We start from the raw sequence: 11,965 nt of genomic DNA on the forward strand, positions 1-11,965 counted from the left end.
CTTGTAATTGAACGGAAATAGGGAACCATGACAGCTCTTCGCACCGTCCTCTTGTACTCAGATGTCTCAGAATGGATATTAATAGCAGGTTTGAATGAGGTCGTGGTGACATATTTGTATTCTTATTTTGACAGGAGAGAGGCAGGAAATCAAGTAGTTGTCACAGCAACACAGTGTGTCAGTGGGCCAAATATTAGCTGTGACCTCTGGAGCTGATAAATAAAACATACTGATGGAAAGAGTGGCCTTCCGCTCACAGTTACACTCTGACCAGAGTCATGGGTACAGTCTCAGGGGACGTAAGATAACGAATGGGACAGGAAAGACAAAACCCACACATTTATAAGCACTGGAGTGGGTTGACCCATAACGTTCAATTCCCTGCTCCTCCAGTCCGCCTGCTGAAGTGCCCTCAGGCAAGAACCTGTTCATCTCTAAAAGAAAACCAAATCCAAGTGTGGGGCCGCGTCCTGACATTCATGGTTATCGGTTGTTTTCCAGGGAAACACCAAAGCAAATCCTCATGGCTCTGCCGTGTTTCTGCCTCCCGATCAACACATATTTGCTTTTGCATTCTTGCCCTCAAGCATCTGTGTGTTATTATACCACTGGGCCTCCATGACCGTGTCCTAGTGATCGAGCGAGATACCTCGTCCACGTGCCTTGTGTTTGTTTCCAACTCCGGTAACTCTGCTGTACAGAAGAAACCAACCATTGTGGTTTGTGTTATGTAACCTTAACTATTTTAGATGAATAAACATTGATTATGCTAAACTGGATTGACTCAGTATAACGACTGGCAATCTAAGCATTGTTTGCTACACAGATTCCCACGGTGATTCAAGTCTGTCAGTCTGCAGCAAATACAATTACTTTAAGATGGTTTGTGTGCGTGTCCCTGGATCAACCAGCATATATATGAACACACACATCAGACCACAGCAGCAAATCCTGAAGAATCTGAAATAAAATACACATGTTGAGCTCAGTGTGAAAAAGAATTACGACGGTTGAGGGCCTCAACCATCCAGAGCAGTTTCAGTTCCTCCAGGTGTTTCTGACAAACTGCATCCACAATAAATGAGATCACTGTGACCTTTGACCTTTGACCACTGAAATATATATAAAAAAGAAATTCCCAACTGGTCAAAAAACTGAAAGAATTCCCTCGAAGCAGATTCAAGATATGATGCTCAAGAAAGGAAAAAGTCGTTATTTTATGGTCACTGTGACGTTGACCTTTGACCCCCAGAAACAAATCAGTTAATCCAAAAACATTTGAGCCAAATCTGAAATAGTTCTCTTGAGGCTTTCTTAAGACATGTTCACAAGATAGAAAATGGTTTCATTAGTTCACAGTGACCTTGAACTTCCCTTGTGATTTCTTCCTTTAAAGAATGGGACAAGCAGATGGACGGACAAACGCCTCTGGCCACTTGCTGTCGCCGACACTGAGGCATAGAGATAAAAAATGTCGGTCCAGTTTTTACGCTGCCCATTCTCTCTTCTGTCTCGTCTGAAGCTGGTAAAAGCCTCAGTGTTGCCTCAGGGTGAGATCTTTTAATGATGAGGTCAGAAGCCGACTGTGAAGCCTGACACTGAACCAGGAAATGGAACCACGGACATTAAGAGACAAAAGCAGCAGAGAAAGAACCAAAAAGCCCGGTTAATCCAATCAGCTGCAGCTGCACACAGCAGCTCATTTCCTCAGTTATCGGGTCGACCTGTTCTTAAATACCACCTGACCAGATCCTAACACGCCATTATCTCATGTGTTGGTTTCTATTCTCTGCTCCTCTGGCAGGAAACCGTTTGCCAGAAATAGCTGCCGACGAGCAGGAGAGCAAACCGTTAAAAAGCAGCGGTAAACAGACATTTCTCTTTCCCCAGCCGGCGCACTGGTGATCATGTGTTTCCACTCCGCTCACTGCAGGTTTGACGATGATCGAGTTGAGCACAACACTGTAAACTGAACACTGACTTCATGAGGGAGAAATCCACTCGGACAGACTAACTGGAATAACTGCTGTGGGTTCTTCTGTTCTTTTGATAATTAGGATCAAATATTTAGTCAAATAAATCCAACAATCCCAGTTAAATCCTTCTTAAAATGATTTGAATGATATTTTTTCTAATGCTAAGGGGTCAGACTGGTGCCTTGTTCCTTCAGAGGATAAATTAACTAGGTGCATCTGACGTTGGTGTACTGGTCTCAAAACCATAATGATATTATCGTGGCAACTGATTATTTCAGTTTATCCATTCAAACAGAAGACACTACTTTACTCATCCAAATACAATTAACACATAATTGATGTCAGACGCCGGGAAAATACGTGAAAGATTCCAGCTGCTGCGTTCTGTTATTGAAAGGCTCCTCCGAGCCGCTAGGTGGCAGCATTGTAGAACAAGCACAAGTTGAGACTGGAGAGAGAGAAATGCAAGATGGCGACTGATGGTAGCTAATGTAAATAAGTTGTGTCTGAAAGTGAACAGCGTGTTAACAACTTCAGCGTCGTCTTGTTCTTGATGCTGTGTTACACTTTAGCTGCTGTGCTAATGCAGACACACAAAAAACAACACAACAGCCTCAGTAGAGGACACAACTCTGTATCCTCCATTAAATCAACCAGTGACGTACATGTGGACAAACAGATTAGAGACTAACTCACCTTATCTGAAGTTCAAGTCCTTCCTCTCACACCGCAGTGTCCATGTTGACATCCGTCCTCTTCGTGGTAGCTGAACACTTGAAAGAACTAGCTAGCTAGCTAACTGTTGCGCTCTGTTGCTAACTACAAGTTCTGCTTCTCCTCAGTTTGTCCTTTCTGTTTCAGATTGTTACAACAGCGACATATATATATCATTTTAATTAACCTCACCTAGTGTCTATAGGAACTTGACCTTGTGTTCAACAAACATTTACCCAACCACAATGAGGTCACTTCCTGGATCGGCAGGAAATACAAATCTCATCTTCCTGAAAGAAGATGAGATGCAGCATATTCTATCCCCTTCTGACATTTAATCAGACTTTGTATTTCATTTAGTCTTAATTCATTTTCAGCTGTAAAAACTGAAAAAACTAAAATTCTTTTTACAGTGTAAATACACTTATAGTCCTAAATCATTTATAGATTAGAGTTGACTTTTTATAAAGCAAGAGAATTTATGAGATTTTAAATTGAAACAAGTCTAAAAATAAATTAAAGATTATAGTGATTGACAGCAATCTTTGCAAATTACACAGAATGTTTATTACGGAGAAAGCAGATGTGCTAATAACATTGTAACAGTAAAAGAGATGACTTGTGCTGATAACGCATTTTTAGGAACTTGTGCTGATAAAGCATTTTCAGGAACTTGATTATCAAGCATAATTAGGAATTTAGTAAACAAGACTGACGTGACTGCGTGACCCTTCCTGCAAGTTGGAGCTTAAAAAAATGAAAACTAACATAAAAGCAGAAGATTCACAGTGAATCCGACACAAAACCACAAACGACTGTGGTGGTGTCAAACTGCAGGAAATGAAACTGAACAGTTGTGTTAACACCCCTGGGAAAATAACAACATGTCACGATTCTGCCTCCGTCATGAACCTTTGAAAAACGTTTTGACTTTTGATCTAGCTCTCTTAGATTCTTCACTTTTGGATTTGGATATTCTGGTTTTGGATTTATGGATTTTGTTTGCTAACCTCTTAATTCCTCCCTTGTTTACTTTGGGTCCTGATGTAGCAAACTCTAAAGCTTTAGATGTGTTGAATGACATTTATATACATAGGACACTGAGATTTATAAATATAAAAACATATTTGTACAATTTCACAGTCGTGTAATTCATTAATATGTGTTTTTTGCTAAATATTTTCTAATCCGACATAAAATTCCAAGAAACAATTAAAAAAACTGACGATAAAAGTTGCATAATAGAAAAATTAAATAATCATTTAATATAAAAGACTTGTCAGAGTTCAGAGTGAGTGTTCGTGGTAGCATCAGGAGCAGGAGAGCTGGAGGAATCTGTCCCCTCTTCCGACGACGAATCATCTTCCATATTCTCCTCTTCCTCGTGCTCTTCCTCCTCTTCAGGCACCTGCTGCCGGGCGGTGCCAGGTTCCTCTGTGTCCATGATTTTTAGAAACCCGTAGAACTTGCGAGCAGGAGGCCAACGGTCTTCACCCAGCATCCCTGCAGAGACACACCAAGATAAGAGCCTGTCCACTTCCTGGCGACTGAGATGACTTGGCTTCACTTTCAGGGAGCCGTCATGTCGTCCATCTTTATAAACATTTGGTAGGAAGGTCACGGCTGCAGACAGTAGCATCACTGCTGCAGCAGAGGACCACCTCCTCCGTACCGGGTGTAAATGTGAGAGGTTAATTGGATTACTCATTGTCGATGTATTAACAGCTGGAAAACACAGTAAGATGCATTTTAACAGCATGTGCGAAAATGGCCTCATTGCAAAACTACAAGCTGTGAAGCAAATGAGGGACTTTATGGAGCAATTACAGAGTCAATCAAATCAATCAGGTTGGGGGGGGGGGACGTAGAACCTCAGAGAGAGCAACATGTGAGGGATTCTTTTCCCAGGACGGACAGAAGTGCAACAGATGCTGCAACATGGGAGTGGACATGTTGTTTAACAAGCTGTAGGGAACTAAATCTTTTCCCAGCTTTTACCATCATATCATTTCTACTAAGTGTGAAACTTTTTCATATTCTTTTCAGGAACTCTAATTAAATTTACATTTAAGGCTCCCTATACTATACTATCCTATTCTATTACATTATATCCCTCTTACCTGCAGGTGACTCTGTCTTATCCTCGATCCTCTGAAGCCACTGCAGCACAGGCACGGCCAGTATTGGGGTGTTGGGGGGGTACTGATAGATCTCACCTCCAGTGGGTAAATGGCTGAGGACCAGAGCAGGCAGGGGGGGCATAGAGCCCAGGTAGGACCCCAGGACCGACATGCCAGCTGGAGTTCGGCCACTGGGACATACAACGTAGAAATATAGATATAAAGGGAAATACCAGTGTCATTTAGTAAGCTCACATTTTTTGGGTGAATTGATCATCGCACTTACAGGTGGATCCAGCAGGCGAGATATCGCTCCATCCTCCCGTCTCCCAGCTCCACCACTTTTCCCATCTCCTCCACCAGCGCCTGGTTCTGCCTCTGCCCAATCTCGTCCTCCTCCTCTCCCACGAAAAGGAGCAGGAGGGCTTTGCCCAGACAGAAGAAGGACGGCAGATTGTCCACAGTCAGTTCAGGCTGGAGACAAAAGGGATGTGAAAAAAAGGAGGAGAAAGAAATAGATATTTGTATATAGGGAGATAGAAAAAAGGTGCTTTCGAGTCTTTTGATTCTCAAAATATGTTATTATTACATTACATTACATTATATACATTAGTATAAATATCAGGAATTTGTGTCTCTTCTACATGTAAATAAATTCTTCTTTTACGTAGTTGAGGCTCTGCTGCGCTCCAGGACAAACTCAACGAGGACAACAGCACCACCAAATGGCAGAACGTGTCATTGTTTGGACTTCAGCTCTCACTCTATTTAGTTGTTGAGCAACATCTAGATTTTCAGATTTGTCATTTTCGCTTCATTTCATCTCGGTTTACATGAACCGAATGAAACTGGGACATGATGTGTCTCTCTGACCTTGCAGAGAAACCCCGTTCACACACTGGATCCACATATGGAGCTTGTTATCCGTGACACCCTGAACAATTTAAACTTTGCTTTCACAAACTTCCAAGAAACACACACACACACACAGTTTGTTTAAGGCCTTTTCATGGGATATAAATGAAGTCTGGCTCAGACCTTAGAGACCTTGGGATGTAGAATTTTGCTTGTATTACTTAAGTTATTACTTCTAATCAGTTAATTGTAGGAAAACGATCACTTTCTGTTTAGTATTTCCAGTAGAAAAAAAAAAAGCGTACACCACAGAGAGAACTTTAAACACACAGTGTGATTTACCATTGGATGGAGCAGAGCAGTGTGGATGTGGGAGAGCAGCTCCTTGGCAGAGGACGCCACAGGCAGCATGGAGGGACGAGTGGGTGTCCTCCAGGAGGGGAACGCCAGCACTGCAGGAAGGTCCACGGTGTGGTCTGCGGCCCTGAGCAGCAAACACAACACACACACGTTATTTAACCCAATAAAATTTCAATACACAACACATGACCATTCTCGTATACTGTGCACACGTGTTTAACCAGGACACATCTGGTTGTTCATTGCAAAATCATGGTATATTGTTGAATAACAGTGAGTGATCGATCCCAGGGTGCTTTTTAGATGCAATTACAAATTTGCCTGCTCTTATGATCTAATTTACTCCCGACTGTTGTTGAAGGGGAATCAGAGCCGTTACCATTTCTCTGCCAGTCTGTCAGTGAGCAGACCAGTTAGCACCTCTCCTCTCAGTGACTCTGCTGCTTCAGTAAACACTGGGGCACCTGGGGAGAGAGAGAAGCATCAACATCACATCTGTTAGTACTATCAAATCCCTTCTTTAACCATATTCAATCTGATTTAAGTCGAATGCTTTATTGTATTCTTCTTGTTTTAACCTCTAGAAAAGTGCCATACAAAAAAAGATGGGTTAGATCGTTATTACTTTTTGTTTGTAATTATTAGCCAGTGAGGTGGCCAACACATGCTCACAGCCTCCTACCTGCATGTGTTGGAGACTGAAACAGTCCCAATACTCTGTTGGGCTTGTACCCCGCTAACTCAGGGTGTGGCACCCTCTGTAGAAATGATGCCACTTCCTCCTCTGTGGTCAGTAGTGTTGGCGAGGCTGAGCAGCTCCTGGTTAAACCGCAAAGTTTACACAAACATTTAAGACTTCCTTTTTGATTTATAAAGCATTATTTATTAGGAGGAACAACCTTATTTAAATCCTAGTTGATTAAGGGACAAATCTAATTATAGCAGAAGAGATGAACCATTGACTCTGAATCCCGCAGACTTGATATATGTTCACAAGAGGTTCCCTGAGAAGCTGCTTTTTGTCCTGCTGTTTTAGTTGGTTCAATAAGGCCAAGAACAAGTTGAGTTGTGGAAGAGCAGCAGCCGTTTTTCCTCCAAACTCATGAAACTAATTTATGTTTTGAACATGTTGACATGTGTTTCCTGTGTTTCCTGTTTTTTCTGAGGTACAGAAGATAAATTGTGACGAGAAACAACATTATGATTCTGATACAATCACGTCTTGACTACTTTGTTCAGTCGTTTTCAGTATCGGTTGTTTTTCTTAGAAACTGTTTAACTTGGTGCAGTTCTAATAGTGTCCAAGACAAACATCCCTGCGGGGGGGGGGGGGCAGGATGTTTCCTCTTTATAATATGTGGAGATTTAAGGTTCAACAGAACGTTAAGACGTCTTTAAAGTGGACTTTGATTTGTGAAGTTCTACTCTGTGTAATCGCTTAGATAAGCAGTGACTGTGCTCCCTAAAACAAAAACATAATTAAACACATACAACAGGAAAGCATTGTTGAGTTAGTACTTGTTTAAAGTTGTGTTACTCTCAAGAGACACATTAGAAAAACAGAAAAGTCCAAATCTGAGCCGCAAAGCGAAATGATCCAGATGTGCTTTATTCGCTGAAAATAATAATGTTATTTCATATCATTTAACTCCAGTTGAGACTCTTTCTTATGGCTGTTAGAAAACTCACAGCAGTATGAAGCGATGCAGCGCCTCGCTACCCAGCATGCCGCTGTAGTGCCGCGCCGACGCCTGGGGGTGAAAGACCCAAATGCCGGGGAAGGCTGTGATTGGTGTGAATAGGGCCGGGAGAGCTGAGCCTGACTGGGCAGCACAGAGGTCGGTCCACTCTCCACAGTCGACTGAGCTCATCTGCACGTTGTCAACCGCAGAGTCTGTAAAATGATATGACATCAGTCAAACATCTGCATTAGATCAATTAATAAGATAAACACATACGTTTAGAAAAAGACCAGAGGTTATAAATCCACAATCAAATTTAGAGATAGTTCATATCTGGAGTTTGCAGCTCGAGTCACCTTCAAGTCTTTCTGCAACTTCAATGAAAGAGTTGAGCACAGCCATTGAAACAGCATCCCCTGGTGGTGAGAAACAGCATCTACACTCATTTCCATTCACATTTATTTGTTAGTTCAGAATCATTTGCTCACCGTCGCTGACAGGCCAGACTGGGTCTTACATTTGAGGTAGAACAGCACCACGGTGAGGCTGTTTTGTGCTACTGCAGTGTGGAAGTTGTCAGAGGTGAGTTGGGCGATTGAGTCCATGTCCAGGAAGCTGCCTCGGGTTTTGTAGACGGACGCAGCGATTTCATCGTCCAGCTTGGCTGAAGACCAACACAGAAACACATATATAAACATTATAGTTCCTTATTCTTCACGGTTATTCAATTAATTTTACCATCAGACACTGACCAAGATCTGAGTCCTCCTCCTCATCCTCGCCCTCCTCTTCATCCTCCTCCTCTTCTGTCTCTTTCTCTGGATGTGTAAAGAGCTCCATCACCTCATCAAGGTTGTGTAAGTGCAGATACTTCACCTCTAAACTCTTGCACACACACACACACACACACACATAATCAGCACACATGAGTAAAGCTAATGAGTGATTTAGTTTGTTTATTTGGTTTCTCACCTTCTCGGGCAGCCTGTAAGCAGCATTATGTTCATCAGGGGTTTTCACTGAATGACTCTGGCTGAAACACACACACACAAACAGACACACACAATCAGACACACAGACTTAAGTATTAAGAGGTTACATAGAAGTATTGTGAGAGAACGCAAACGTAATCCTCAAAAGACGTTTTTCACCACACACCTGTGAACAAGCAGCACCAGGGCAATGCCCCGCAGCCTCCAGGCCAGAGTTGTCGCTGTGTCCAGGTCCAGGTGTGCAGTTTCGGGACGGGAGAACAGGAAGACCTGGGGGGTCTGCTGGTAGGGGAACTGAGGGGGCGGGACCATGGAGGGGTTGTTGTATACCTCAGACTGGCGGTTGAGAATCAACATGTTAACAAATGTTCTGATTAATATGTACATGTAAATAGTTTAAATTTAACTTCTCCTGTATTGAGTATTGAGATCTCCACAGTGAGTATACACTGTCGTACTACTCACCACCAGTGGAGCCTCCATGAGCTGCAGGAAGGAGTGGAGGCTGAGGACGGACAGAGGTTTCCTCATGCGGGTCAAAGGGCAGCGCTCAGAGGTCATAGGGGTCATGAAGGTACTGTGAACTCGACAATGGAGGAACCACACTTGAGACGGGTGAGACGATTCATTAACACTGAAGGAGGAAGAGAGAGGGAGAGAGACACAGTCAATTCAAACTTTTTGTGTGACACATTTTAAATGCTTCAGAGAAAAGAAGAGAACTGGAAAAAGACACATACCCTAAATGTTTGAGCACTGGTCCTCCTGTTATGAGGATGAACTGGTATTTGGATCCGTACACATACGCCGTCTCCATCATTGATCTGTGCTCTGATGTGACATCATCAGCAAAGACAATGCAATTAACGTGATGAGTCATTCAAGTCAATCAATCAAACACAAGCTGCAGCCTGACACAGAACAATCAGTGAATCAGTTGTTAAATACGTCAGTGGGATCATCTCCATTATTACAATATACAACCACTCTCACTCAACCTTAAATCCACCCTCCCCGTTCACACCTTGTGTTCCCAGGCTGCGCACGTAGCCCAGCACAATATTCTTCTGGCCCCTGGCGGCTTTCTCCATGGCCAACAGGTCTGCGTCAGTGTGCACGTACCGGACCTCTTCACGCAGGATGGCGCTGCAAAGGAAGAAACACACACGCTGATTTGATTAAAACAGAAAAAGGCCTCTGCATTTTCCTCGACTTTAAATTCATCATTTATCCTTCATCACACGATATTGTCATTTATCATTTAAGGAAAGTATCTCCTATGATGGAATAGAGTGATTTTTACTTACAATAGGACTTCAGAGACGATGGAGTTGACGTCAAACACAGTGTCCAAATCCAAACCCAGGAACTCCTTCCCCCCCCTGACCCAGAGACATGGTCCGAGACAGTGAGAGAAGATGGTCACCTCTTAGCTCAAATGAATATAACAGACCAGCATGTTCATGTTGACATTGTTGAGATGCTGATCTAACTCAACAGTAGATTGTGCTGCTGTGGAACTGACAAGTGTTTCTATTGTTTAATCCCCATTTATATCAGCGAGTTATTAGTTACTACTTATATCCTGTCTGATTATATTTGAATGTTGTGACCCACCACTGTACTTCCTGCCTACACAACCTACCTGAACAGAAAAGCTGAATGCAGGAGCCTCTCGTCTGTGCAGTAAGTGTGAACCGGCTCTTTATTGCAGTTAACCTGAACAGAAAGAAAGTAAAGTGAATGATCTGCAACACAGTTGCTTACCAGCTTCTGTGTCTGAATATAGAAGCACTGGAGACTTGTACAGATGTTTGACAGATGCAGCACATAGCACTGATACCTTGCCGACCAGTACGCCATAGTCGTGCAGAGCTTCAGCAGACATCTCCAGCTCCACCAAGAAGAGAGAGATGGTCGGAGACACTGGAGACAGAGGAGCAGACACTAACGCTGTAGATCGAAGCTTTAAACACCAAATAGAAGACAGAGTTCACGGATCGTATTTCTTTTTGTTGTTACAAATTGATGAAAAAAAAATGAAGAAGATATGGATTGGAAAGGGACCTGGCATTTGAAAAGATAACAGTAACGGTTCTGTGATGTTATCTCTGTTGAAATAGTTGCGGACTTGTGTGAACCAACATGTGTTAGAAGTCGTTGGTCCGGCAGGAACATCACTGATGCCACAAAGAACAAGTTCCATGTGAAGAACTGCGTCGAGCTTCTCACCTTTCTGCTCAAAGTAGATAAACATCATCTTCCCAGAGTGCAGTTTCTCATAGAAGTCCAGGGCGCTGTACTCAAGCAGCTCGGAGGTGTTGGCCCGATCTGTGCATCCTCCTGACCTCACCCACAGCAGCAGAGCAGCCATGCACATCCACATGGTGCAGAAGATCTCTGGAGGGGGAGATGTTCCAAAGTGAGAGAGAAAACACAGATTATTAATATGATACTTTCTGGATGTTGCCTGTTTATCCTCATCATCGTCCCATATATAGCTGCTTCGTATATTCAGTCTTTTAAATGGAAAAAAATGTAAACAAAGCAAAGGATGCTACCTGACTGTTACCTGAGGTAGCCGGAAGTAGGGTTAAAGTTCAACTTGAGTTTTTCCAAGCTGCAAACCACCACTTGCACTCGTATATGAAGACATTGTACTCTGAAACTTTGAGTAATGTGTGTCCCGATGGTGTTAAAATCCCGATTAAAGTCCAGAAAGGGCTTTAGTTATCAGTGGTGCTGAAGCTAACGTGTTAGCTTGGCTTGCTAGCTGCCTGTTTGTTTGTTAGCCTGTGGTTATCGGAGCTAGCTCGCATTAAAACGTGTAGAAATGGAGGGTGCGTGTCAATGGGAGATGTAGGCACATGGACAGATAGTCAGAAAGGTTGTTTTTTGCCAAAGTGCGCACCGACAACTGAGAAATGTCTCAAACTTTACGAGAATCGCTGAAAGGGCAGTAGAGTTAGAATAGTGTTTCCTGTTATTGTTTCAAAATAAAATATTTTATTGGAAATCTATCTCGCATTGTTGAGGAGTTCATGCGCAAAACACGGGAGTAATTTTATATGAGTGGGACGGGTAGTTGTGTTCAATTTTGTGCCTCTAAAGGTGGTTTCTCTGTGAATACCAACATTACAACCTTTTATTTTGAAGGTGTTCACTTCCTCAGTTTGCAGAGTTGTTTTGACGCTTCTGTGAGGAACGCCCACAATGACATTGACCAATTATCTTGCGGGGGCGGGAAGCTTCCAAAGCTGACATCA

General features: G+C 42.8%; 1 protein-coding gene across 2 annotated transcripts; it reads right to left on the reverse strand.

The window, feature by feature from the left end:
- Positions 1 to 3,234: 3,234 nt before the first annotated feature.
- On the reverse strand, positions 3,235 to 11,657 carry txndc16 (thioredoxin domain containing 16). 2 transcript variants are annotated; one of them, XM_062381041.1, is made up of 20 exons: positions 11,272 to 11,657; positions 10,932 to 11,099; positions 10,543 to 10,625; positions 10,345 to 10,418; positions 10,007 to 10,081; positions 9,724 to 9,845; positions 9,440 to 9,530; positions 9,165 to 9,333; positions 8,866 to 9,035; positions 8,680 to 8,740; positions 8,460 to 8,592; positions 8,225 to 8,371; positions 8,064 to 8,123; positions 7,715 to 7,919; positions 6,708 to 6,844; positions 6,405 to 6,489; positions 6,008 to 6,149; positions 5,097 to 5,284; positions 4,811 to 5,001; positions 3,235 to 4,193 (listed from the first exon to the last, which is right to left on the reverse strand). In XM_062381041.1, the coding sequence occupies exons 2-20, from the start codon at positions 11,083 to 11,085 to the stop codon at positions 3,970 to 3,972; spliced, it is 2,511 nt and encodes an 836-aa protein (XP_062237025.1). In that variant the 5' UTR covers positions 11,086 to 11,099; positions 11,272 to 11,657; the 3' UTR covers positions 3,235 to 3,969. The 2 variants fall into 2 exon arrangements, with proteins under 2 accessions (XP_062237025.1, XP_062237026.1); XM_062381042.1 differs by having other exon boundaries at positions 11,261 to 11,657.
- Between the last annotated feature and the right edge of the window lie 308 nt (positions 11,658 to 11,965).

The sequence above is a fragment of the Platichthys flesus genome, chromosome 22, assembly GCF_949316205.1.
Source record: "Platichthys flesus chromosome 22, fPlaFle2.1, whole genome shotgun sequence".
NCBI classification, from domain to species: Eukaryota; Metazoa; Chordata; class Actinopteri; order Pleuronectiformes; family Pleuronectidae; genus Platichthys; species Platichthys flesus.

What these genes read in the sequence shown, in the direction of transcription:
- txndc16 (XM_062381041.1), bottom strand. Translation starts at nt 11,085, where the DNA reads ATGTGGATGTGCATGGCTGCTCTGCTGCTGTGGGTGAGGTCAGGAGGA. An exon ending in ATCGTCTCTGAAGTCCTATT is followed by an intron (nt 9,846 to 10,006) that starts GTAAGTAAAAAT and finishes CTTCCTTTGCAG; the next exon opens with CGCCATCCTGCGTGAAGAGG. An exon ending in GGTGCTGTTCTACCTCAAAT is followed by an intron (nt 8,124 to 8,224) that starts GTAAGACCCAGT and finishes TCTCACCACCAG; the next exon opens with GGGATGCTGTTTCAATGGCT.